This window comes from Heterodontus francisci, chromosome 12 (genome assembly GCF_036365525.1).
Source record: "Heterodontus francisci isolate sHetFra1 chromosome 12, sHetFra1.hap1, whole genome shotgun sequence".
Taxonomy (NCBI): domain Eukaryota; kingdom Metazoa; phylum Chordata; class Chondrichthyes; order Heterodontiformes; family Heterodontidae; genus Heterodontus; species Heterodontus francisci.
In genome coordinates, this window is record NC_090382.1 from 98,573,468 (window position 1) to 98,601,166 (window position 27,699).

A 27,699-nucleotide genomic window follows, 5' to 3' on the forward strand; every position below is an offset into this window, starting at 1 on the left:
TAAGAAAAGAACCCAGCAGCATGAATTCAGTACATCCAGCCAGAAAAACATAGCCAGCAAAATGTACAGTGCTGTACTGCTACAAGTAAGCTGAACCTTACCTAGTTTTTTTTTTTTTAATTTGTTCATAGGATGTGGGTGTCACCGACTAGGCTAGCATTTATTACCCATCCCCAACTGCCTTTGAACTGAGTGGCTTGCTAGGCCATTTCAGAGGGCATTTAAGAGTTAACCACCATGCTATGGGTCTGGAATCACATGTAGGCTAGACTAGGTAAGGATGGTAGATTTCCTTCCCTGAAGGACATTCGTGATCCAGATGGGTTTTTATGACAAATGACAATGGTTTCATGGTCACCATTAGATTAGTTTTTTTTTAAATTCCAGACTTATTAACTGAATTCAAATTTCACCATCTGCCGTCGTGGGATTCGAACCCATGCCCTCAATGTATTAGCATATGCCTCTGGATTACTAGTCCAGTGACATTGCAACTGTACCACTGCCTCATTAACAGAAAAGTACTGACTTTCACAGCTAGGTGTAACTTAATTTTTCTACCCCAAGCTGGTTTCAGGAGGAGAAAATGCTAAATATACAGGTCTCATTTGACCTCAAGTCCCTTGAGCTACCGGCAAGTCGTACAGAATAAGGTGGCTCTGGGTTGGTTCCTCCATCTACACCAAGTGCTATAGCTACAAGAGGTACACAACAATTAGCTTCAGTGGCTGTGCATTAAGTGAGGGAAAAAATATACCGGAGGGTTCCTGGCCACTATCCAACAAGTCCTGCTACAACTGCACAAGTACACATTAATTGAAGACAGGATTTGGCCTACAGATATCAGTGGCTGCTTTGATAAAGTATGACATGGCAACTGGCACCCACTAAACTGTACCCCAGCAAGCAGTCACTGTGTCAGGAAAGGAATGAGAGAAGAAAATTGGCATGATTTGTTTGAAGAATTAGAACTTCAGTACCAGGTTAATCAATACCTGTGGTGTTGGGGCTTTGACAACATGCGGTGGAATTCCAGTGGTGGGGACAATGCCACTAGGGGGCAGATTCTTACTTGTTACTGAAGCCCAGGAGAACGTCTGGAGAGATAATAGTTAAGAATCAGTCAGAAACCCTGAACAAGTTATCGCAGTTTAAAAAAAAAGTCAACCAGGCACACAGCAATTTCATACAACAGCCCCAGTACCTAAAATATTAGCTGCACAAAATCATGAAATGACCAACATTCAGACATTATGAACCTGATTATAACTGTGTAAATGGGTAGGTTTTGAATGAGTTAAAATCGAGACCAATGGATTGTTATGCGAATTAAAATTGTCATTTTAAACATTAAATTCACAATCAAGGATAGAAACAAACCTGAACTCCAGGATTCCTCAAATTATGAAGAGGCAGTGAACTTAACAAATAAAACCTCTTGATCAGTTCATAAGAGTTGCAGTAGGCCATTTGGCCTGTCAAGCCTGCTCCAACATTTATTAAGATCATGGTCAATCATTATGGGCTGCATCTTGTTCTCCTCCTGACAGTGGGTTTTGGGGTGGGTGGGACCAGAGAATCGGAGCGGCAGTGGATGCCACAGCACCAGACGCCAGGATTCCCGGTTCCGATTCTTCCGGGGGCTGGATTGGCCAACGGCAGCTTTCTCGCCCAGAGGCCAACTGAGGCCCTTAAGTGGCATATTGATGGCCAATTAAGACCCTCTTCCTGCCACCACAGGAATCTTATCAGCAGCAGGGTAGGGAGCCTCCGCCACGTGAGGAGGTCGCCTTGAAAAATGAGGCACCCTCCCTGCTTGCTTTGGGGCGGGGGGGGGGGGGGGGGGGGGGGTTGTCCCTCCTTCGTGGGACATCTGTGGCCCACAGAGGATCCCCACTGGGAAAAACCGTACCCCGCTGGGACCCACCCTCCCCCTTGACTGAATGCCCACCGCCCCTCCCACACACACCCCCCCAACACCAGGTACTTCCGCACTGGCCTCACCTACCTATGCTCTGGGGTTCCAGAGCTGGGCTTGGGTCTGAGGCCAAGGCCTCAGCAGTATCGGTTGTGGCCCCACTCCCGGTGGTGTTGCAGATACTGCTGAGCTGCCGGCCGTGTGATTGGGATCCCCATTTGATTTAAGTCTTTAAAGGGACAGAGATCCTGCTTCCTTAAACTTAGACAACAAAAGACCAGAGGATCGTTCCGGGAGACTGAAAAAAAAAAAATGCAGAAGCAGGGTTCCCCCAACTTTTTGGCCCAGGACTGGGAGCCCTGCCTCCTGCACAAAATCCAGCCCAATCGCTTAATTCCCTTAGTATCCCAAAACTATTGAACTCTCTTGAATATAATCAATGTCTGAGCCTCCACAGTTCTCTGGAGTAGAGAATTCCAAAGACTCACTTTGAGTGAAGAAATTTCTCTTGATCTCATTCCTAAATGGCTGACCCTTAATCGGTTGCTGTCACTCCCTGTTCTAGATTCCCCACTCAGGGGGAAAATTCTCAGCACCTACCCTGTCAAGCCCCTTAACAATTTTATACGCTTCAATTAGATCACCTCTCATTCTGAAGGGGGAGGGGGAACAGTCAGAGGCTGCGGTTCACATTGGTACCAGGTAGAAAGAGGGATGAGGTCCTGCAACAAGAATTTAGGGAGCCAGGTAGCAGATTGAAAAGCAGGACCTCAAAGGTTGTAATCTCTGGATTACTCCCTGTGCCACGTGCTAGTGAGTATAGGAATAGGAGGACAGAGCAGATGAATGCGTGGCTGAAGAGATGGCGTAGGAGGGAGGGCTTTAGATTCCTGGATCCGTTTCTGGCAAAGGTGGGACCTGTGCAAGTTGGACGGGTTGCTCTGAACCGGAATGGGACCAACATCCTTGCTGGGAGGTTTGTTCGTGCTGTTGGGGGCAGTTTAAACTAATTTGGCAGGGGGATGTGATACAGAGTGGAAGTACAGTAGGTGGGAATGCACAGTCAAATATAGAAGAGAAACTAAGTCTGTCTGGAAGGCAGAGCAAATATAGACCTGTTAAGGCACAAGCGAATACTGCAAGGCTGGATGGCATCTATTTTAACACAAGGAGTTTCACTAGTAAGGCAGATGAATTGAGGGCATTTATTAACACATGGGAATATGATATTATTCCCATTACAGAGACATGTTTGAAGGAAGGGCAGGACTGGCAGCTCAATATTCCAGGGTATAGAATCTTCAGGCGTGACAGGGGAAGGTGTAAAAGAGGTGGTGGCATTGTACTGTTGGTCAAGGAGTCAATTACTGCAGTCAGGAGGGATGATATCTTAGAAGGTTCCTCAAATGAGGCCATATGGGTAGAACTCAAAAACAAAAAGGGGGCAATCACTTGGCTGGGAGTGTACTACAGGCCTCCAAACAGTCAGGGAGAGATAGAGGAGCAGAAATGTAGGCAAATCTCAGGAGAGGTGTAAAAATAATAGGGTAATAATAGTAGAGGATTTCAACTTCCCTAATATGAACTGGGATAGTCTTAGTGCAAAAGATTTAAACGGGGCAGAATTCTTAAAATACATACAGGAGAGCTTTTTGAGCCAGCACGTAGAATGTCCTACATGCGAAATGGCAGTACTGGACCTAATCCCAGGGAATGAAGCCAGACAAGTGGTAGAAGTGTCAGTGGGGGAGCATTTTGGGGATAGTGACCATAACTCTAAGATTTAAGGTAGTTATGGAAAAGGACAAAGAGGGACCAGAAGTAAAAGTATTGAATTAGGGGAAGGCCAATTTCAATACGATAATACAGGATCAGGCCAAAGTGGACTGGGAGCAGCTACTTGTAGGAAAGTTTACATCAGACCAGTGGGAGTCATTCAAAAAGGAAATTGAGAGTGTTCAGGGCCAACATGTTCCCATAAATGTGAAGAGTAGGACCAACAAGTCCAGGGAACCTTGGATGTCAAGGGATATAGAGGATTGGATAAGGAAAGAAAAGGAGGCTTATAGCAGATTCAGAGCGCTGAAAACAGCAGAGGCCCTAGATGAATATAGAAAGTGTAGGGGAGTACTTAAAGTAATTAGGAGAGCACAGAGGGGACATGAAAAAACACTGGCAGGCAAGATAAAGGAAAACCCCAAGGCATTTTATAAGTATATTAAGGGTAAGAGGATAACCAGGGAAAGAGCAGGGCCCATTAGGGACCAAAGTGGCAATCTGTGTATGGAGCCAGAGGACATAGGTGAGGTTTTGGATGATTACTTTTCATCTTTGCTCACTATGGAGAAGGACAATGTAGGGGTAGAGATCAGGGAAGGGGATTGTGACATACTTGAACAAATTAGCATTGAAAGGGAGGAAGTATTAGTTGTTTTAGCAGGCTGAAAAGTAGATAAATCCCCAAGCCCAGACGAGATGTATCCCAGGCTGTTATATAAGCATGGGCTCGGACACAAATTTTCAAATCCTCTCTGGCCACAGGAGAGGTACCAGAGGACTGGAGGACAGAGAGTGTAGTATAATTATTCAAGGGTAGCAGGAATAAACTAAGTAATTATAGGCCAGTGAGTCTAACAACAGGGAAACTATTGGAAAAAATTCTGAGACAGGATTAATCTCCACTTGGAGAGGCAGGGATTAATCAGGGATAGTCAGCATGGCTTTGTCAGGGGGAAGATCGTGTCCAACAAACTTGATTGAATTTTTCGAGGAGGTGACTAGATGTGTAGATGAGGGTAAAGTAGTTGATGTAGTCTACATGGACTTCAGTAAGGCTTTTGATAAGGTCCCGCATGGGAGATTAGTTAAGAAGGTAAGAGCCCATGGGATCCAGGGCAATTTGGCAAACTGGATCCAAAATTGGCTTAGTGGCAGGAGGTGATGGTTGAGGGTTGTTTTTGTGAGTGGAAGCCTGTGACCAGTGGTGTACCACAAGGATTGGTGCTGGGACCCTTGCTGTTTGTAGTGTACATTAATGATTGAGACATGAATATAGGAGTATGATTAGTACGTTCGCAGATGACACCAAAATTGGTGGTGTCATAAATAGTGAGGAGGAAAACCTTAGACTACAGGATGATATAGATGGGCTGGTAAGATGAGCGGAGTTGTGGCAAATGGAATTTAATCCTGAGAAGTGAAAGGTGATGCATTTTGGGAGGACTAACAAGGCAAGGGAATATACAACGAATGGTAGGACGCTAGGAAGTACAGAGGGTCAGAGGGGCCTTGGTGTACTTGTCCACAGATCACTGAAGGCAACAGCACAGGTAGATAAGGTGGTTAGGAAAGCATCTGGGATACTTGCCTTTATTAGCCGAAGGTTAGAATATAAGAGCAGGGAGGTTATGATGGAGCTGTATAAAATGCTAGTTAGGCCACAGCTGGAGTACTGTGCACAGTTCTGGTAACCACACTATAGGAAGATTGTGATTGCACTGGAGGATGCAGAGGAGATTCACCAGGATGTTGCCTGGGCTAGAACATTTCAGCTAAAAAGAGACACCGGATAGGCTAGGATTGTTTTCCTTAGAGCAGAGAAGGCTGAGGGGGGACCTGACTGAGGTACACAAAATTAAGAGGAGCATTGATAGGTTAGATAGGAAGAAACTTTTTCCCTTAGTGGAAAGGTCAATAACCAGGGGGCACAAATTAAAGGTAAGGGGCAGGAGGTTTAGAGGGGATTTGAGGAAAACCCTTTTCACCCAGGGGGTGGTTGGAATCTGGAACACACTACCTGAAGGGGTGGCAGAGACAGTAATCCTCACAACATTGAAGAAGTATTTGGATGAGCACTTGAAACGCCATAGCATACTAGGCTACGGGCCAAGTCCTGGAAAATGGGATTAGAATAGATAGGTGCTTCATGGCCGGCACAGACACGATGGGCCGAAGGGCCTGTTTCTGTGCTGTGTAACTCTATGACTCATTCTTATAAACTCCAGGGAAAAAGGCCAAGTTTACTCAAACCCTCTTCATAGGGCAATTCCCTCAACCCAGAAACCAGTCTGCCTGGTTTGGACTTAATATAATTAAAGCTACACTATTTTCCAAATTATTTTCAAAAACATAACCAAAAAATAATTCAATTAAAGGAATATTGCTCAATAGAGGTGAAAGAAAGAATAAAAGTAATAAACGGACTGTGGAACTGGATAAGGACTCTTCTACAACAAATGAATCAAAAGGAAATTGCTCATACCCTGGAATCCTCAGCTACAACGGGTGCTGGATCAGCAGGTGGAGGGGATGGAGATTTTACCACAGGGTCCTCAGCAACTTCCTCCTCCAATATAGGCTCAGGCTTTGCTTCCTCCACAATTGGCTCTGGTTCTGGTTCTGATGCAACAATGTGTTCTTCTAAGGGCTCCTCTAAACCATTACTGTAATTAGACAGTACAGGAAGTCAAGACATACCAATGTGTCCTGATGCAATTGAGCAGTTAACTATTGTCCAGAAATCCAAGGATCACTGCCATTAATCCAGTATCGTTAGTCATTACATGCATGGACAGAGACATACACACTGCTAAGCTTTGTTTCAAGAACAAGGTATGCGGTTTTCCACTCCAAAACCTTCCTACTGCTTTTCAATGAGCAAACGGTGGGCTTGAGGGGGGATGGGGGGGGGGGGGACACACACACTAAATAAAGTTATTCATTTCTCAGCTCTGAATGGAAAGAGATGATTAACAACCAAAAATCACTGGCATCACCCAATTGCTTCTGAAAAACATGGATAATGTACACCTGCAGCACATCATCTGAGCATTGTCAAAATAGCTGTGATATAAAAAAAATCTAGGAGAACCCGACTATTGCAATCTAAACAAACAAAAGTAGCTTCATTCGCTACTATACTGCCAAAATATTATTTATATCCCTCACCAAAATGAAATTGAATTACCATGATTTCTGAGAACCAGAGTTCCAAAGACTTGTACAACTTCAATTTTAAGAGTAACCATGATAAAGACAGAGACTCCTCTTTAATCTGTCCATTCATTCATCCATCCATTCCCCTGGTACAGAGTTATCCCAGCTACACAATAAGATTTGATGATAGGCAGGAGCTATCGCGAGCGAACTAAATGGTCCAAACTCAAATACATAACCAACTCCAAATAAGCAGTCCCAGAGCTTGAAACTACTAATATCAACCTTAAGCAATGAACATTCCTTTACCTCACAGCTGCATCATAGTAAACCCCACTGTCGTCTTGGACAGCTTCTGGTGATGGTTGACGCTCTTCAGATTCCTCTACTTCTTCCTCAGACTCTGCAATAAATAAACCAGTAAGCAACTCTAGTCTCATCAGACAAACTTTTATAAGCTTACACTAACACCCGAAGAAGCAACATGTTCATGCATATTTGTGCAATACTTACATATGCTCCCTTCCTGAACCACAACCATCAGACAAAGAACTGGTATTTATATAGTACTTTTAATGTAGTAAAATGTTCCCCAAAGCACTTCATAGGAACATTATAAAACAAAATTTGACACTGGACCACATGAAACGATTTCAGGGCAGATAACCAAAAAACTTGGTCAAAGAGGTAGGTTTTAAAAGAGTGTCTTAAAAGAACAGAGAGGAACACAGGCATGCAGGTTCAGGGAGGGAACTTCAGTGCTTACTGCAGCTGAAGGCATGGCCGCCAATATGGACCAATTAAAACCTGGGATGCTCAAGAGCCCAGAATTGGAGCAGCGGAGATATCTCGGAGGGCTGTTGGGCTGGAGGAAATTAGAGAAAGGGAATGGCAAGACTACAAAGGAATTTAAAACAAGGATGAGAATCTGGAAAAAAACAATTGAGGCACTGCTTAATTACAAGCCAATGTAGATCAGCAAACATAGATGAGTGAACAGAACTTGGAGAGAGTTAGGACAAGGGCAGCAGAGTTTTGAATGACCTCAAGTTTACAAAGGATAGAACATGGGAGGCTAGCCAAGAGTGCATTGGATAGTCAAGTCTAGAGGTAACAAAGGCATGGGTGAGGATTTCAGCAGCAGCTAAGGCGAAGTCAGGCAGTACAAGAGGCTGAAATAGGTGGTCTTAGTATTGGGGTGGATCTGTAGATGGAAGGTCATCTCAGGATCAAATTTGACATGGGGTTGCAAACATTCTGGTTCCGTCTCAGACAGTTGCAAGGGAGAGAGATGGAGTCGGAGACTAAGGAGTGGAGTTTATGTAAACTGGTGCTATGTTTTCTAATCATATAAGACGAGGTCAAGGATAGATCCTTCAAAAGATACCAGAGATAATGGTGCGGGAGCAGGAAGAGAAACCATTGCAAGTGATTCGCTGGCTAGGAGCAGATAGATGAAAAAAAAAAATCAGACCAGTACAATCTCACCTAGATAGATGACAGTGGAGGGGTCTTGGAGGATGGTGTAGTCAATTGCGTCAAAGACCACAGGCAGATCGAGAACGACAAGGAGGGATAGTTTATCACAGTCACATAGGATGTACTTGGCAACTTTGATAAGAGTCATTTCAATACTGCAGCAGAGGCTGAAACCTGATTGGAGACATTCAAACATGGTGTTCTGGGAAAGATAGGCACAGATTTGGAAGGATGTCACATTCAAGGTCTTTTGAGAGGAACGGCAGGTTGAGGTTAGGGCAGTAATTTTCAAGAATAGGGTCGGTGGGAGGGAGAACTGCGGGGTCAAGGGTTGGTTTTCTGAGGAGTGAGACGGCACCTTTGAAGGAGAGGGGAACAGGAACCGAGGAGAAAGAACCATTAACAGTCTCAGCGAACAAGGGAGCCAGGAAGGGAAGCTGGTCAGCATTTTAGTGGAAATAGAGTCACGGGAGCAGGAAGTGGGTCTCATGGGCAAGATGAGCTCAGCTCGGGCATGAGGGAGAATAGGGAGAAACTAGAGAAAGATGAGAGTTTAGGGGTAGGGCAGAGGGAAATCTTGGAGGAAATTTGGCCCAGTGGGCTAGGAGGAGGAAGGGAAGAGGAGGCAGAAAAAAAAGGCACAGTACCTCAGCCTTTGATACAAGAATCTACATGATATCCAACAGTAACTGTACTGAAGTGTGCTGCTGTTTAACTGCCATACGAAACATGGTCTAGCCATGCATGAAACACCACAGAACAGTGATGAATGATCTTTGGAACATTTCCTCTACGATCTCATTTTCAGCTCGCAGGAAGCTTTCAATATAATTAACAGTTTAGGGCCAATTCATTGGTGAGTGACCATTTGTAAACAACAAACAAGATGCCCTAAAGATGTTTAGAAAGGGTCTGTTGCAATATCAACTCAACTGTTGACTGCAGCAACTATCTCATTCACAAGACAAAGGGAAAGGAATGTAAAAAGCCAGCCATAGATTCTGCCAAAGCCAAGGTTCTGAAGACAATATCACTCCTATAAAACAGATGATCACAGCTCAGGCCTTCAGGTATGAGTGAAATGCAGTTCCAGACATTCAACTGAGCAACAAGGGGCAACTATATCATGCCCTGAAGGTACAGACCCCACCACCCATGCTTATGAAGGGCAGCTGTATACAGGCTATTTTTCATGACCATTTTCATCACCATAGAAATAATTAGAGACAGCGCTTACTGCAAATCAAGTACGCCAGTTATTTCGGGCAATTCGTTAAGCTCTTCAAACCTTCCTTGCTAACGAAGAAACTACTGAAATCCTCAAATATCCTGACATTTCAGTGGCAAAACGAATTTCACAAAACAAAAAAACTATTTACTTACTTCACATAAATTGCAATAAAAGAGGTGAAAACTTCCATGGCTGCCTATAAACCACCCCTGGTGACAGACTAATGGATGGTGGAAACGGCGGGGGCGGAGCGGGGAGGTGTTGAGGTAGGTGCACACATGCACATGCTCAAGTCTAAGTCCCCAATCAAAATATAAGATTCTGATTGTGGTGGTAGAAACGCACTGTTGATTCAATGCCGTCCCTCCACAGATTGGCCAACATATCATTTAAACTTTCCAAATTAAAGAAAGACCTAGCCATCTATTAACCCCCGAATGAGGCTAACCATACCAGGTGTCTTTAAAAATCAACAAATTAACTGTTTAATTAGAAAAACTCAATTCTTAAACACTAGTAAGATATAAACAACATTTAAAATAGAAACATTAGCGTCCTTGCATATTTACGCTCCTGCCAAATGTGGAACAGTCCAAGGTTGCTTGAAGTCGTCAGTCAATGGGGAACAAAAAGGTTCTTCAACAGTAGAACAGTCTGTAATCTAATTCAGCAGTTGAAGGGATGCTTTCCTTCTCCAGCGATGAATTCAACAATTACAGTTCAGTAGTTAAAGGAATTGGTTATTTTCTTTTTAAGAAATTATTCCGGCTTGACATCAGAATTCTGAGAGTATAATAAATAGGGTTTAAATAAACCAAGAGAGAGAGAGCTCTCATCTTCTTCAGTACATGCTGGTCCAGCTGTCTGTTTCTCAGAGTTAGAACAGCCTGTTTCCACTATAAGCCAGTTCAAAATTAAACTGTTAACATTGTATCTCTCAATCTTTGGTCCTGAGTGGTTGTATCCCAGGCAACGAGAACGCATTCTTTGACTGAGTCTCTGGAGATTGCTGTCTTAAAGCAGTACTGCTGCTTTTCCAGCCTTAAAGGCATACCGCATTCTCCCCGGAAAAAAAACTACAGGATCATAACAATGTTATTTTAACTTTGAACTATTTTCTGCATCAGAAATACATTTTGCCAACACCTTGCCCCTTCAACATGAGCTGCTCAACAAACGCTGAACAGGGTTTCTGAAACGAGGGCAGAGAATCTACTTTGTAGAGGATTTTCTTACCAGATTGGAACAAAACCCAGGGCTGGAATTAAAATGATTTGAAAACACACCATGCTGAAATTTATAAGTAAAACAAAGCTGTTATGAAACTGACAGGCAGGCTCAAATTGCTTCAAAATCCACTCTGATCCCACCCTCCATCAGCAGAGATGGAAAAATTAGTTTAGGCACGAAACTGGTTCATTGGGACAAGATGCACCTTGGCATTAGGAACGCAACACTGCCCTTAGTAACTGTATATCTGTTGTGGATTTTCCTTTGTTCAGTGGAGAAGCGTATACTGTGCCCAGAATCTTGCTCCCCACCGGTGTAAATCAATAAACCATTTGACGATTGGAACAGACCAGAGTATTGAGTGGTTCATTTAGTTATCCCACTTTAACAATTGACGTAGTCGGCAGGATCAGGTGTAGGTCAGCTCTTCTGTAACCCTGCTATCCCAATCACCCAACCTGAGCCTGAATTAAGAGGACTTAGTCCCACGTGGCAGCCAGGATCAAGTGGGCGAAGGGAACTAAGGGGCCAAGGGGGAGTTGGCCAGAGCCTGATTCCGAACTTGGGATGAACAGGATATCGAAGAGCGCCCACCATCGACAGAGTACCGGGTGAGTATGTTTATTCATTCTCCCGGGACCGGGTGGTGGTGTTTAGTGACTAGGATATCCAAATTGTAGAGCAGTCTGACCAATCACCAAACAGTGGTAGGCAGCTCGTTAGGACTTGTTATCGGGTATTTTACGAGTTACCATAAGTTTGTTGTAAAGTTGTGACAGGCCTGTGACCAGTCAGCAGAGTGGACAATTGGTAGTTTACTACAAGTTGCGCCAGACTAAAAGGCAGACCTCAGAGTAAAGAAAACCGGTGCTGATCCTAATAAAGTATAGCCAATGAGAAAGCAGAGCTCGAGGGGGGACCAGAGGTGTCCGTTACATGCTATTTGGCAATTAATAACAAGAATCTTATCGATAAGATAATCAAATCTAATTGGAATCCCCATGACCCTCATGCAAAACAAAGGGAATGGTGGCAAAATGAAAAAAAGGATAAAGATGAGAAAGCCTGGATTTTGGTACTCCGGGCTTATGTAGAGCTGTCAAAAAAGTTAAACCGTTTCATACATACAGAAGAAACAAGCTGCTGTAACGTCCGGACGGACCGTAGTGCCAGCTTTGGAAAATGAATAAGTGCCCCAATTAGTGAAGATACTGAGATTGGGGATCGCTAGAAGAGGAGGTGCGTGAATACAATCAATGGGAATCGCCCCCTCCATATGCACCCGATGAACCGGCAAAAGCTGCTCCCGTAAAGGTTGAGTACACTCCAGCCGTTGCCCCTCAGTTCGCGCGGTGTGGCGTCCGGGCACAACCCAGCACAGTTACGTATGACTTACACCTCCCTGTCCCCTGAAATTATTGGACACATTGCCTGTCCTAAAGGCCAGAGAGAATAGCGAGGTATTCTGGCAGAAAATGAGAGATGCGCATATGCCATAATCTCCACAATCAGGACATAGCCGCGCTGGTTAGGACTAAATTACCTGAGAATTAGTGGAGGCAGCGCGGCGGCCAACGAAAGCTGCAGTAATAAAAATTAAAGCACACAGGCAGGTAGAGAGTGAGGATCAACGTGGGAATATGCTGACCGACCAAGCCGCCCAAAAGGCTGCCAAAACGGCAGCCCCGCAGGTGATGCGAGTATCTGCCTTGGGTCTGGAAGAAATGATCAGGGAGGTACAAGCAGAAGCAAACAAAGAAGGAAAGGCACAATGGGAACACCAGGGGGAGATATTGGGCACAGATGTGGAGGAAAGGTTCACAGGTTGTTGCCCCAGTCAATATACAGACAAAAGTTGCCAGGTATCGTGAGCCAGATCACATGGGGGCGTGAAGGGATGTCGAGTCGCCCACTTAAGGACTGGTGCTGGATCGGGGTCGTAAGGGATGTGGCTAACCATTGTCAACAATGTATAATTTGTGCGCAGCCTAACCCTGGGAGGCCTATAAGGGTTAGAATGTCACATCAGCTGCACCTTTCAGATAGATTTCACCGGACCCTTGCCCAACAGCAGAGGAAAGAAATACTGCTTGGTAGTTAATGATCACTTTACACAGTGGGTAGAGGCGTTCCTGACACGGGACTGCAGTGCCCTCACTGTGGCTCAGGTCTTAGCCTTTATTCCTCGGCGGGGAGTGCCCCTTCAGATCGACTCAGACCAGTGAACACACTTCACCGGGAGTGTAATGAAGGCGGCTTGTGGACAGCTGGGGATCTGACTATTTCACATTCCATACCACCCCCAGAGTTCAGGGATGGTGGAAAGGATGAACCGGACTCTAAAGAATGCTATAGCTAAGGCCATAGCCGATACAGGAAGGGGGTGGGTTGACGTGCTACCTTGCATTTTAATGAGACTCACGAGCCACCCCAAACCGAACGGGACTGACCCCTTTTGAGCTTACGACCGGAAGGGCCATGAAACTCACCGAGTGTTATAGTAGAAGATTTAGGCCCACACAGAGATAGGATAAAACGCTATGTAGCGCAACTAGATCAGCAATTAAAGGAATTATGACAGGAAGCAAAGGACCAGCAAGCAATCTGTGACTTAGAGCGAGAAAGAGGTCACCAGTTTCACAAGCCCGGCCTCCAGGTAGGAGATAGGGTATTGGTACGAGTTACTCCAGAGCAGCAGGGTTCGCCCTGAAGTGGGTCGGGCCATATGACAATTATGACCAGTAACGCTTGCGCTTGCGTTGAGATGAAAGGGAAGGGCCAGTGGAAACACTGGTCCCGACTGAAAGTACATGATACAGATAAGCAATGACAGATCCTGAAATATCATACAGCATGGAAACCGACGAGTATGCTATCAGATACCAGGACTGGATGAACAAACTGGAAACTGGGATGTTTGCGGGGCTAGGGATAATACTGATATTAGGGGGGGGGGGGGGGGGGAAACATGGGCTATCTTTAAATGGGTAACTGACTGGGCATGAGCCCAGAGGGCCTAGATCCAGGCGCAACACAACCAAGAGCGTGACCTGGACGAACTAGAAATGATACGAATGTAGTAGATAAGTGCTATTGCCTGTAATTCAGGACGAGTTCGGTCCATACAGAGGAGGAACCATGTGGAAAGATCTAATCCCTGGTGATGACCAGGAACCTTTGCTTAAGGCGGCACAGTGGCGCAGTGGTTAGCACCGCAGCCTCACAGCCCCAGGTTCGATTCCGGGTACTGCCTGTGTAGAGTTTGCAAGTTCTCCCTGTGTCTGCGTGGGTTTTCTCCGGGTGCTCCGGTTTCCTCCCACAAGCCAAAAGACTTGCAGGTTGATAGGTAAAATTGGCCATTATAAATTGTCACTAGTATAGGTAGGTGGTAGGGAAATATAGGGACAGGTGGGGATGTTTGGTAGGAATATGGGATTAGTGTAGGATTAGTATAAATGGGTGGTTGATGTTCGGCACAGACTCGGTGGGCCGAAGGGCCTGTTTCAGTGCTGTATCTCTAATCTAATCTAAAAAAAAATTACAGAAATAGCCAGAATGAGGGGACTGCAGCAGCTATGGGCCTTCATGTCGCGATCTGAAAACCTGGGACAACTGCGGAAGTCCAGGAGTGAAGACCCACCGTTGAGTCCTCCAGATGTCGACAAGAAAGGTGCAGGACAAATGCATATGGACTATGGGGCCCTGTATGACGTGACTGATGGGGTATGCGTTCAGGCAAAGACTTGGGGCGGGATAGAACGTATTATAATGCATGGCTTAACGTGTACCCGGGGAAACAGAGCGTGTACGCTGCTCTGCCGATGCACGCGTTAGCTGCGTGTCCAGAAGGGAGGCAGAAAAGGTCGATAGGTGCGTGTTTGGGATCATGTGCTCCATGGGACCCTGGGTTACGGGAATAAATGAGAAGGGGATGGCAGTATGTGAGTGAGGATGAGGAGAGAGAGGCACCGCCACTGTCACTCTGTTTCCCTCCAGATACCACAACCCTGCAGCCTGCAGCATTATCAACAACTCCAAGGGAACTAAAGTGCCCCCTGATGACAAGAGGACCCAGGAGTGGAATCGTTTTATTAAACGAAGGAGAAATGTTGACTGATAATGTAAAACCTGAAACTGTGCCTGTGCTGATCAATATCTCAGGTATCTGGATGCCAGAGTATTGTTCAAAACAGGCCAAGAATATGTATAGTATGCTAGCCATTGTAATACTGCGACAAGCTGCTGATGCCACAGGGGCTACCAGGTATGGGACAAAGAACCATGGAAATACAGTCAGACGGGATAACAGTGCTGGAAGCCCATGCCAAGACCTTTAACTGCTTAATTGATAGAGAACAAGATGCAGAGAAGCTTCGGCACGGACAATTGTGCCATGCTTATGGGTTGTGGATGGTGCAGCAAATGAGACACAACCTCGATCAGATCCAAAGGGGGGAGGTACCGGATTGGATTGACAGTGTACAGCTGGCCCACCTGGCAGGACTTAAAGGGGTACTGGATAATTGCACCCTAAAGGGTTTGACCAGGGTATATCCAGTGGTCTCTAATTGTGAAGCCAGCCAGGTATCCGGGATCAAAGTGATTATTGACCACGCAGCCGGCACCTGGTTGGCGCATGAGCAGATGACGTCATCACACAACGCGGGCAGAGAGTGGGGGAAACAGGGGGAACGGAAACGAGGAGAGCGCAGTCAAAGATCTTGGGGGTGGCGGATGTGCTGTCCTCCTCCCCCCCCTCTCTCCCTCCCCGGCCATGTGTTTAGGTTGCCTTCGTGTGACTATTTGAGCAGCGCCATCTTTAGTCGCGGCAGTTGCCTGACATCGCAGACTGTGACGTTTTAGTGGCACAGGTTGCATTTGCGCATGTGCCACTGCAGCGCCACCTAGCAAATGCAGCCATACGGGATAGGAATGGTCCTTATGATTCCTATTTTGACGACTGATACCCGGCCGTACCTTCATTACCAACTTGAAAACATCGGGACAATACAGGGCAATACCTCCCTCCAATAATATCTGACAGAGAGACATGCGATACAAAAGAACCAGACTTTGTATGGAGTCTCTTATCGGGTGTAAACAGCAAGGTGGAACAACAATCTGCCCTCACCCAGTGGGACAGGGGGAAGTAGATGAATGTGGATTCAATCGTACAGAGGGGTGTGTTTTAGAAATAACCCCCGCTCCCCAGCACTTCGCAAGGTCGGGCCATCAGGAAAGAGGAAAGTACTGTGTATCCACCACAGACATCCTACTGTTATGAAGGATTGCGTTGCCCCATACCATATTCAGACTTTTGCTTTACCCCTCGGCAGCCAGTAACTATAGGGCAAGCCCGGATTACTTACATACCACAATGGGGATTAGAGACTATTAAAGTGACTGATCAGCTCCACGATCACCTTCAGGATTATGAGAGACCAGAGCAAGCCCCAATCCCACACCTAGAGGAAGAACTGTGGGGATTATGGGACAAAGTAAGTCACTCAGTGAAGCTTTACCATCAGTTAAAAAGTTAAAGGTTCTCAAGGAAAATACTGAACAGGAACTTCAAAGTACAAGCTGGGTGGGAAAGAGTTTGGGATTGGGGATGAACATCAATATTCACCCTTGGATCAGCATAATATTGCACGTATTGGTGGGAGCGCAACTGATCCTGGCTCTCACCTGGGGAATATTGGCTTGTAGATCATGCCGACAATATACTATGCGAAAGAAAGCAAAGGGTTTGGTAAAGGAACAACACAAGAAGTTAACCTCAAAGGGACATGATAATTTGGGACATATTGATTTGATCTAAGTGACCGGGATTACTGAAATCGCATGACTGGCCAGCTCGTAGAGGGTTAAAACTGGGATAATAAAGTAGGTCTGTCGGTTAATAGGACTAGGGGTTGTCCTTTACCAAAAGGGGGATTGCAGGGGGAAAATTGTGGCTGATGCAGCTAAATAGATGTATACATAGATACACATACATACAAAATGGAACATTTACCCAAAGCATTGTGGGATCAGTTAGAGAATGGTACTGCTAGCCTGACCAAGGAAGGCCCCTCATATCAGTGCACAAGACAGCTGCCCTGTCTAATTGCAGACTACACAAAGCAACTAGGAATGCAGGCCTGATAAAGGTAGAAGGATTCATTGTGAAGACTCAAGGATAGTTGATAAAGGGGTTTGGTCAACATCCTGAGGTCGTCAGAGGCAAACCACGAGCTATCCCCACAACCACACGATGCATAATTAGTAATTTTCTTGGTAATGAATATAATGTATGTTATCAATAACTGTTATGATTGGATTGTGTCCAGCCAGGAAGGGCTGAGTAGCTGTATATCTGTTGTGGAGTTTCCTTGGTTCAGTGGAGAAGCGTATACTGTGCCCAGCGTCTTGCTCCCCACCGGTGTAAATCAACAAACCATTTGACGATTGGAACAGACCGGAGTATTGAGTGGTTCATTTAGTTATCCCACTTTAATAGCATCCAACACATATAGCAGCCGAATTATGTTTACACCAACGTGCCTCTCTATGCAGTGTAGACAGTACCAATGTACTAAATTAAATCACTGAAATTCAGGCTCTTCTTGTACATTGTGTGGCAGGTTTTCTTTCTAAACTGAAGTTACATTTCATATAAATATTGATCTAATTATACATCATGACCAGAGTGGTCATTTTGGAACTGCAGCTGGAAGCAGCTAGTCTAAAACATGCTTCTACCAAAAAAAAAATTATTTTTATACGTTCATTCATGGGATGTGGGCATCGCTGGCTAGGCCAGCATTTATTGCTCATCCCTAATTGCCCTAGAGAAAGTGATGCTAAGCTGCCTTCTTGAACCGTTGAAGTCCTTGGGATATAGCTGTTAGGAAGGGAGTTCCAGGATTCTGAACCAACGACACTGAAGGAACGGCGATTTAGTTCCATGTCAGGATGGTGTGTGGCTTGGAGGGGAACTTGCAGGTGGTGGTATTCCCATGCATCTGGTCATGGGTTTGGAAGATGCTGTCGACGGAGCCTTGGTGAGTTGCTACAATGCATCTTGTAGATGGTACACACTGCTGCCACTGTTCAATGTGGTGCAGGGAGTGAATGCTGAAGGTGGTGGATGGGGTGCCAATCAAGCAGGCTGCTTTGTCCTGGTGTTGAGCTTCTTGAGTGTTGTTGGAGCTGCACTCATCCAGGCAGAGTATTCCATCACACTCCTGACTTGTGCCTTATAGATGGTGCACAGGCATTGGGGAGACAGGTGGTGAGTTACTCGCCACAGAATTCCCAGCCTCTTACCTGCTCTTGTAGACACAGCATTTATGTGGCTGGTCCAGTTCAGTTTCTGGTCAATAGTGACATCTACAATGTTGATCATGGGGAATTCAGCCATTGTAATGCCATTAAAAGCCATGGGGAGATGGTTAGATTCTCTCTTGCTTGAGATGGTCATTGCCTGGAACTTGTGTGGCATGAATGTTACTTGCCACTTATCAGACCACGCCTGGATGTTGCCCAGGTCTTGCTGCATCTGGACATGGGCTGCTTCAGTATCTGAGGAATCACGAATGGTGAACACTGCACAATCAGCAGCAAACATACCCACGTCTGATGGAGAGGAGGCCATTGATGAAGCAGCTGAAAATGGTTGGGCCTTCGGACACTACCGAGGAATTCCTGCAGTGATGTCCTGGAGCGGAGATGATTGACCTCCAACAACCACAACTATCTTTCCTTTGTCCTAGGTATGACGCCAACCAGCAGAGTTTTCCCTGATTCCCATTTTCTCCAGTTTTGCTAGGGCTCCTTGATGCCATATTCGGTCAAATGCTGCACTGATGCAGTCACTCTCACCTCAGATCTGGAGTTCAGCTTTTTTGTCCCTGTTTAGACCAAGGCTGTAATGAGGTCAGGAGCTGAGTGGCCCTGGCAGAACCCAAACTGAGCATCAGTCATCAGGTTATTGCTGAGCAACTGCCGCTTGATTGCACTGTTGACGACCCCTTCCATCACTTTGCTGATGATCAATAGTAGAGTGATAGGGCAGTAAATGGCCAGGCTGGATTTGTCCTGCTTTTTGTGCACAGGACATACCAGGGCAATTTTCTACATTGCCGGGTAGATGCCAGTGTTGTAGAATTCTGTTGCTGAAAAATATCAAGCTATACATTCCAGAAATTGAGAGATCTGAAGGGGTGAAACCATTTGGAAATATTAATAACTAACATAAATTTTGGTTTAGAAAGGGCATATAGAATTGATTGTTCAAATGAGACCCAGTCAGACAAAAGAACAAAGGGCATCCATTTTGAAATTTCGAAAAGGAAACCAATTTCAAACCTATAATGAGTGATATTTGCTCAAAACATACAAAATAAAACATCTCTAAGTCAGGAATAAATGATATACAATGTCCCAAGCTTGATGGATCAAAGACACAGTCAGTCCAATTACATTAAATATTAAATTTGATAAGCAGCTTCCCAGAAAAACAGGCTACTTTCTGGAAACAAAGGGCCAAAGTCATAGGATCAAAAGGTTGATGGGGGTTGAAGGAAGTTACTGATACAGAGAAGTGAGGCCAGAGAGAAAGATTAAAAACATGAAAATTTTAAATTTGATTATTAGGAGCCACTGTAGGTCTGTGAGAACAGGCTTGCTGCAACCTTATCGAGTATTAGACAAAATGGAACAAAAACAAGAAATGCTGGATTCACTCAGCAGGTCTGGCAGCATCTGTGGAAAGAGAAGCAGAGTTAACGTTTCGGGTCAGTGACCCTTCTTCGGAACTGACAAATATTAGAAAAGTCACAGATTATAAACAAGTGAGGTGGGGGTTGGGCAAGAGATAACAAAGGAGAAGGTGCAGATTGGACCAGGCCACATAGCTGACCAAAAGGTCATGGAGCAAAGGCAAACAATATGTTAATGGTGTGTTGAAAGACAAAGCATTAGTACAGATTAGGTGTGAATATACTGAATATTGAACATCAGCAAGTACAAACCTGAAGAAAAACAACCTGAAAAAAACAGTGGGTGAACAAACTAAGATGAACTGAAATAAATACAAAAAAAGATTGTAAAAAATGTAAAAAGGAATGCCAAAAAAAAAGGGAAGAAAAAATAACTAAAAATGAAAGTAAAGTGGGGGGCTGTCATGCTCTGAAATTATTGAACTCAATGTTCAGACCGGCAGGCTGTAATGTGCCTAATTAGACAAAATGGTCTGCACATCACAGCCCGAGTGTTGAAGATAAACTTTATAGGCATTTGAGCAAGGAAAACTCAAAACCAATACAATGAAAATGCTGGTTAGATGTACCAAAGTTAAGTATTGAAAAAAAAATTCAGAAACAGACTTGTTGGAACAGGCAGTGGACTTGCAGCCTGCATTCTAAAGCCATCCTAATCAGGATCTCTCTGAAAAGTACAGTAAAGGTGAAACTCGCATAATTAGTGAGCGATCAGTGTGGCTGGATTTGTTCATTACTCACTTGAGAAATTATTCAAATATATTTGCTCACCTTCATGAGGCTCAGTATCTGAATCCCCAAAGACTTCATCTTGATAGCGGAAAATATCATTGTGCACATAAAACTTGTTTGCAACAGAACCCTGAGAAGAAAACGAAAGATGAGGCAACAAAGACAAATCATACCAATGAGCATTAATCATTTTCTCCCTCTTACAAAACTTTACACTGTGCACTTCACTCTGTACCATGATCAATGTTAGCATCACAGGTTTAATACTTGAATAATATTGTTAAGTATCACTAGAAACACTGACAAGTGGGTCTGGAAAGGTGAAACCAGATTCTGGCGATTTTTCCCCTTTGTTTTTTTCCGGTTCTCAAAAGACAGGACTCCTTGATGGACTGGGATTCTACAGGTACTCTCCATATCTCACTCATTTTGCTAATTTTCATAGGCAAACCATAACAACGAATCTTGGCATGCTTCTTTAACCACTGTGGTTATACTGGCAAGCTTTGATCCTGTTCTCATACATTACTAAACTGTTGAAAGTGTACTTGTCTGCATAATCAGAAACAAGAAGCCTAGCGCAAGAGTCATTGACTAGACAAATAAAACTGCGAACGGTACAGGAGATCCTACAACACCAAAATAAATCAAATCAACCGTACCAAAATACTAGCATGTGCTCTCCAATAACTGAACTTTCCAGATTAGAAGTCTTTCAACTCCAGATTTTTTTTTTTTTAATAAAGTATTTGTGCTTATAGAAATATAATAAAAACCACAGCAAAAACAAGTAAAAAGCTTCAGCTAGTCACTGCAAAGAAGATTTCAATGAAACTTATTTCTCCTCTTCCTAGCAGAAGTCTCATACACTTCAAAAGGGAGCAAGGTAAATGTATGAAAGTATTATCGAACTAGTTCTCTTACCTCAGGAGCTAAGACAAAAGTCTGCATGAAGCGTCTCATGGGCTGTCTGTTGTTGGACAGCTCACCCATAACCTGTACTACCACTCCATCGTTCAATGTAGCGTGAGCGTCTACATGTTTGATCTTCGTGTGGCAGTCACGGAACTGAAGAGACATAACTTTCTTGTGGATTTCCTACAGAAAAGATAAGGCAAGCTTAGGGTTTCAGATGATGAGATTCTAAAACATCAAAATCGTATTCACTATTCACAAAGAATGATGTCTTTTGTATTGCTTGAAACATGAAGACTGGTCAGATGCAAACTATCCAGGCAATCCCTAAATTTAAGCTAGACATTTCAAACTGTTTGGGTCTACCTGCACATAGATTTTTCCCCAAGCGATTGTTCCTCATATTGTTACAATTCCACGTCAAGACAAATTGCCAATATAAATTTGCAACCAAAATAGAAAATAGAAGGGCCAGCCACATCTGAACCGTAACTTGTCTGTTCTCTCTACAGATGCTGACTCACCTACTGTATGTTTATAGCATTTTCAGTTTCTGATTAGCGGCATATGCATTATTTTGCTTTTCTCTTGCTGTGAACTAGGTGCTATTTAAGAGTTTAGACCTAGGTTACGTAAAGAAAGAGTTAACATTTCAGATTGGTGGCCTGCCAGAACCTGAAATGTTAACTGTTTCCCCTGTCTGAACGTCTTTTCGTTCTTCGGAACTCCGAAGTATCAGTGACCCAAAACGTTAACTCTGCTTCTCTTTCCACAGATGCTGCCAGACCTGCTGAGTGGTTCCAGCATTTCCTGTTTTTATTTCAGATTTCCAGCATCCGCGGTATTTTGCTTTTAAAACATTGAGCTATGTCGCCAGATCAGTAGAGCTTAACTCAAGCCCCTAGTGCTGAATCTTTGCTCATCAGTCCTCAGCTTGAAAACTACACTCATTTCTGGTCAGTGAAACACATGGAAACGTTCAATCCCTTAAAAGGTGCAGAGAAAGGCAATGAGACTTATCCTCAGCATCACAATACCGCATTATGAAAAAAGTTTAGCCTTGAAAGGCGATACACGACAAAGGAATTTAAAGGTATACAAGCAGGCAATAGCTCATGACAGGGGACTTTAGTTGATATACAAAGAGGCACGTCTTATGGTGGAGACATTTAAACAAATACTTTCTATGTCTTCACGGTAGAAGACAAAATAAAATTTCTGGAAGTGGTGGGGAAGCAACCATCTAGTGAAAATGAGGAACTTAAGGAAATTAGTATTAACAATGAAATAGCACTGGAGAAGTTAATGGGATTAAAAGCTGACAAATGGTCGACATCCTAGGATTTTAAAAGAGGTAGCTTCAGAGAGTGGATGCATTGGTTTCGATCTTCCAGAATTCCTAGATTCTTAGAAAACATGCCTGGACAGAGTTGACACTGATTTATGAAAAGGAAAGTTTTGAGGATGTAACTGTAGTGTAGATAAGTGGAACCAGTGCATTTGGATTTTCAAAATGCATTCAATAATATGCCACACGAGAGGTTGCCAAAGAAAGTGAGGGCTCATGGGAATATTAAGATGGATTGAGGATTGGCTAATGGACAGAAAACAGAGCGTAGAAATAAAGAAGTAATTTTTGGATGAGCAGGCTATAAGTATCACAAAGATTAGTGCTTGCGCCTCAACTAATTGCAATCTATATCAATGACTTAGATGAGAGGACTGAGTTTAATGTAGCCATGTTTGCTGACAATACAAAGTTAAGTGGTAAAGTAAGCCGTGAAAAGGTGGTTGCAGAAGGATTTAGAAAGGTTAACTGAATGGACAAAAATGTGGTAGCTGGAATAGAATACATAATGTGGAGAAGTGTGAAGTTATCCACTTTTGAAGGGCAAGTAGAAAAGCAGAATTTCCTTTGAAAAGATGAGAAACTGGGAAATATTGGTATTCAAAAGGACCTGGATGTCCTTTTTCATGGCAGAAAGTTTACAGGCTAGTAATTAAGAAATTAGCCTTTATTGCAAAGGGATTGGAGCACAAGTCATAAAGAAATCTTACTGCAATTGTATAGGGTCTTAATAAGACCACACCTCAAGTCTATATAGAGTTTTGGTCGCCTTACCCAAGGAAGGATATACTTGCTTTAGAAGAAGGTTCACTAAACTGATTCCTAGGATGAGGGGATTATTAGATGAGGGGAGATTGAGTAATTATTCTGTATAGTATAGAAAATTGAGGGGTGATCTCGTTGAAACATATAAAATTCTTAAGGGGCTTGACAGTTCCGAAGAAGGGTCACTGACCCGAAACGTTAACTCTGCTTCTCTTTCCACAGATGCTGCCAGACCTGCTGAGTGATTCCAGCATTTCTTGTTTTTGTTTGTGTTGACAGGATAGATGTTGGGATGGGATGTTTTCCCTGGCTGGGGAGTTTAAAACTAGGGGTTGGCCATTTAGCACTGAGAAGAGGGGAAATTTCTTCACTCAAAGGGTTGTGGGTCTTTGGAATTCTCTACTGCAGAGAACTGTGGATGCTCAGTCATTCAGTATATTCAAATCAGAGATCACTAGATTTTTAGATACAGAGGGAATCAATGGTTTTGGTGATATTGCAGCAAGGTGTAACTGAGATATATCGGCCATGATCTTGTTGAATGAAGGAGCAGGTTCAAAAAGCCAAATGGCCTACATCTGCTCTTATTTCGTATGTTCTTATGGTCTCATTCTGGACAATAATTCCATGAGCATCAACAATCATTCAACTTAAACAGTGAGCACTACCAAGTTATTTTACAAAGGAGGGCGAGGAGCAAAATAAATGTCATAACTGTGTCAAATTTTGGCCATACAAAATGTTTCTACACACAATTTCCTGCAGCATAAGTGACTTGCGAGAAATCACCTCGATCTTCGTGCTTCATAGTTCAGGTGCTACTAGCCTAGTTTCTAAATCTGTACTTCGAAAACAAGTTTAATCCGCATTTTAATGAACAATCTCATCATTTTTAATTGTGTAGAGACATTGAATTAGACTCTACACGTAGCTTTAGCAGCCTCTTGCTGTCAGTCAGTCTTAAGGAGCTCAATGGGAAGTTTTATTACTTAATCCATGCCTACTGCTAAGGTAAATAACTAGGTAAGTTGGGAGATTTGATGAACAAAACATGTCAACTGGTAAATTAGTGTCAGTTTTTAAACTGCATTTGCATCACTGAATGATTGGATCAAAAAATCCTATTGCTAACTAGAGAAAGCATTAATATCAAGAGAAGTAGCAAGACAATTGGAACATGCTCGCTTTAGCAGTAGGATTATTAGGTAAATATTAAAGCCTCAGCTATATATGCCTACATACCTAAGCAATCCAGTAACAGAAACTCAAAGAAAATCTGGAGATTGGACAGTCTGCCAAGGCATTTATAGCACTGAATCCGAACAGCCACAATGACAAGAATCTTGTTTCAGGTAGCAGAGCTCAAATTGCAACCTCCCCCTGAATAGTAACCAGTGCTGAGAGCACTCTGGTTTTAATCCAGAAGTACAGCAAGCAGCTGCAAATCTTGCACAGTTAGACCCACTAGAAGCTTTGGTATGCAACTTTATACATTTGTATATAAGTAAGAACATTACCGCTTGTCCATACACTGCCTCTGCTGGATCTCCATTTGAAGTCAAACCACCATGAACATATGAAGAATTCTTTCCATAAAACCTACAATACAAAACTTTTTTTTAGTGGAACATCCCTATCATTGTATGTAAGAGAAAGCGCACATCACCATGAACAGCTAAGTCTTTCTTCTATGACCAGAAAGGATATCAATTACAGTACAAAACCAAAAAACAGTCAAATACAAGAATATGCCTCATTAAGAATTAATATTTCGACTTCTGGTTTTAAAGTTTTAAAATATACAGTCTGAAAAACATGCAACGATTCAGGACAGTAGGGAAGAACTTCAGTGCTGTGCAAAAAAACTCTATCCCTGAAGCTTCCAACATACTAAAAACTATCCATCAGTGGATTAACAGAATGTTAGACCCATTGAACGGAAGCTTCAACATCCATAAAGAAAACTCTCACACCCTTAATTAATATCAAAGTTCACAAAACATTACTAATACAGTAACATGGAAGAACTCCCTAATGCAGTCAATTTCAAATAAAAATAGTTAAGCAGTAAATTTATCACAGTCCAAATGAAGATGAACAGATGCAATTGTTAGCTTGAGTTATGCCAATATGGAATGCTGTCTGAAAGGGTGGTGGAAGATGATTAATAGTAACTTTCTGAAGGGAACTGGACATATACTTGAAAAGGAAAAGATTCACAGGGCTATGGGAAACAGCAGTGAACTGGGACTGATAGGATAGTTCCAATTCAAAGACCGGCAGAGGCATAATGGGCTGAATGGCCTCCTTCTGTGCTGTATGAATCCCATGATTAGTCATCCTTTTATCCAGAGTGGCAAAGTCAGCACTATTTTCACTCACCAGTAATTCCCATATGTAATGAACAACACTGCCTGCAGGTAAGCTGTCACATTACTGGTGGCAACAGCACATTTCAGAACTAATTCAGAGTCCCAATGCATTGATGATTTAACAGAAGCTATATTATATAAAACTTTAAAACTGAAAACACATTACAAAATTTTACTCCATTTACAGTACTGGAGACACACCGGAAACACATGCAGTGGAAAGAATACCCCACTCAGAACAGCATTAATGGCTTGAGAGCGCTCGTGTACAAGGAAGCAACTACTGCCTGCAACTGACAGAGATGGATTAGCCTAAGAGCATATATTTCCTTACAAATACATCCGATTCAAAAGTAATAGCTTATGTCAAATCTGCAATAAACAACATTTCTAAGTGCCATGGGCCTTCTTCACAAAATATAATTTTATAAACTTGCTGCAGTTGAGCCAGTAAATACTTTCCTTAAAGTTGTAATTAATTCTACAGAGGACTTAAGGGATTAGTAAAATATAAAAGTTACCACCCAGAGGGGAAAGGTACTGAGCAGAACCACAGGCACCAAAAGATATGTAATTCAAGTATAGGTTTCAGAATACAATTGTTATGGCCAAAATGAACAAGCTTCAGCCAAGCAACTGATACACTATGGACTGACAGGAACAGATTTAACAAGCTGTCTCATTCAGCCTGAAAGTGACAGCTCAATTTCACTTTTTTGTCTCTTGCTACAATTTCCACACCGAAATGACCAAGCCAAACCCTTCCCAGGCTTTAGCTAACTGAGTCACCAATGTGCCCTTGCTTTCATTCAGCACAGAAAAGCAGACGTTTGCAAAAATGCCAACGTACCTGTGTAAATAGTCAGGGGCCTGGTTCAGCAGCGTGTAATACTGCCTCACAAATTCCCGCCCGACAAGCAGGGGACTTGGCTTCTCCATCACCATCTCTTTGGTCAACTGAGAGTTGCTATAAAAAGAATTTAGAAAATAAACAGGGATACCTTGATAGGGTATACAAACCAATCTGCTCAACAAAGAATTAGTTTGAAGAGGATCGAGCCGAAAACATAAAACTACTAATTCAGCAATAATTCAGAAAAATATAACTCAAACAGGCACAAGGATTGTAAAAACTGGTGCAATGGGTTCTCATTCACAGCTGGGATAGACTGAAGGAAGCTTTACTCTGCACTTGACTATGTAAAGTCCAACTTGGAAGTGCGACACACCCTAGGTACCCCATACTCCAGCATTAATATCCCTTAACTGGGTAAGCAAATTATAAAAAATCAACATATTTTTGAAACCAGCTAGGTGCTCACTTCTCACGACATAAGGACATAAATAGGTGTAGGCCATTCGGCCCCTCAAGTCTGTTTTGCCATTCAATAAGACCATGGCTGAGTTGATTGTGACCTTAACTCCACTTTCCTGCATGCCCTCTTGACTCCTTTGTAGATCAATAATCTGTCCAGCTCAGCCTGCAATATCTTCAATAACCCAGCCTCCACGACTCTCTGGGGTAGAGAATTCCAAAGATTCACAACCCTGAGAAGCAATTCTTCCTCAATTGTCTTAAACTGGAGACCCCTTGTTCTGAAACTGTACTTCCTAGTTCTAGATTCTCCCATGAGGAAAAACATCCTCTCAGCATCTACCCTGTCAAGCCCCGTCAGAATCTTAAATGTTTCAATAAGATCACCTGTCATTCTTTTAAACTCCAACGAGTATAGGCCCAAACATTCCTCGTAAGTCAACTCCTTCATCCCAGGAATCAACCTAGTGAACCTTCTCTGAACTACCTCCAATGTAAGTACATCTCTCATTTAATAAGGAGACCAAAACTATAAGCAGACCTCTAGATGTGGTCTCACCAATGCCCAATACAGTTGTAACAAGACTTCTTTACTTTTAATACTCCAACCCCTTTGCAATAAAGGCCAAAGTTCCATTTGCATCCCTCATTACTTGCTATAGTTTGAGTGATTGATGTACAAGGACACCCAGAT

At 43.3% G+C, this 27,699-nt stretch overlaps 1 protein-coding gene across 8 annotated transcripts in view; it reads right to left on the reverse strand.

The window, feature by feature from the left end:
* The window catches only part of g3bp1 (GTPase activating protein (SH3 domain) binding protein 1), a 38,231-nt gene that overhangs the window by 7,375 nt on the left and 3,157 nt on the right, over window positions 1-27,699 (reverse strand). For 5 of the 8 annotated variants that reach the window (XM_068043906.1, XM_068043908.1, XM_068043904.1 and 2 more), the window contains exons 2-8: window positions 26,541-26,657; window positions 24,836-24,917; window positions 21,215-21,388; window positions 20,330-20,420; window positions 7,163-7,256; window positions 6,180-6,360; window positions 996-1,097 (exon numbers count right to left, since the gene is read on the reverse strand). In XM_068043906.1, the coding sequence (XP_067900007.1) occupies window positions 996-1,097; window positions 6,180-6,360; window positions 7,163-7,256; window positions 20,330-20,420; window positions 21,215-21,388; window positions 24,836-24,917; window positions 26,541-26,635 (819 nt within the window). In that variant the 5' untranslated portion in view covers window positions 26,636-26,657. The remainder of the gene's footprint in view (window positions 1-995; window positions 1,098-6,179; window positions 6,361-7,162; window positions 7,257-20,329; window positions 20,421-21,214; window positions 21,389-24,835; window positions 24,918-26,540; window positions 26,658-27,699) is intronic. The other 3 variants (XM_068043910.1, XM_068043909.1, XM_068043911.1) reach the window with 2 other exon arrangements.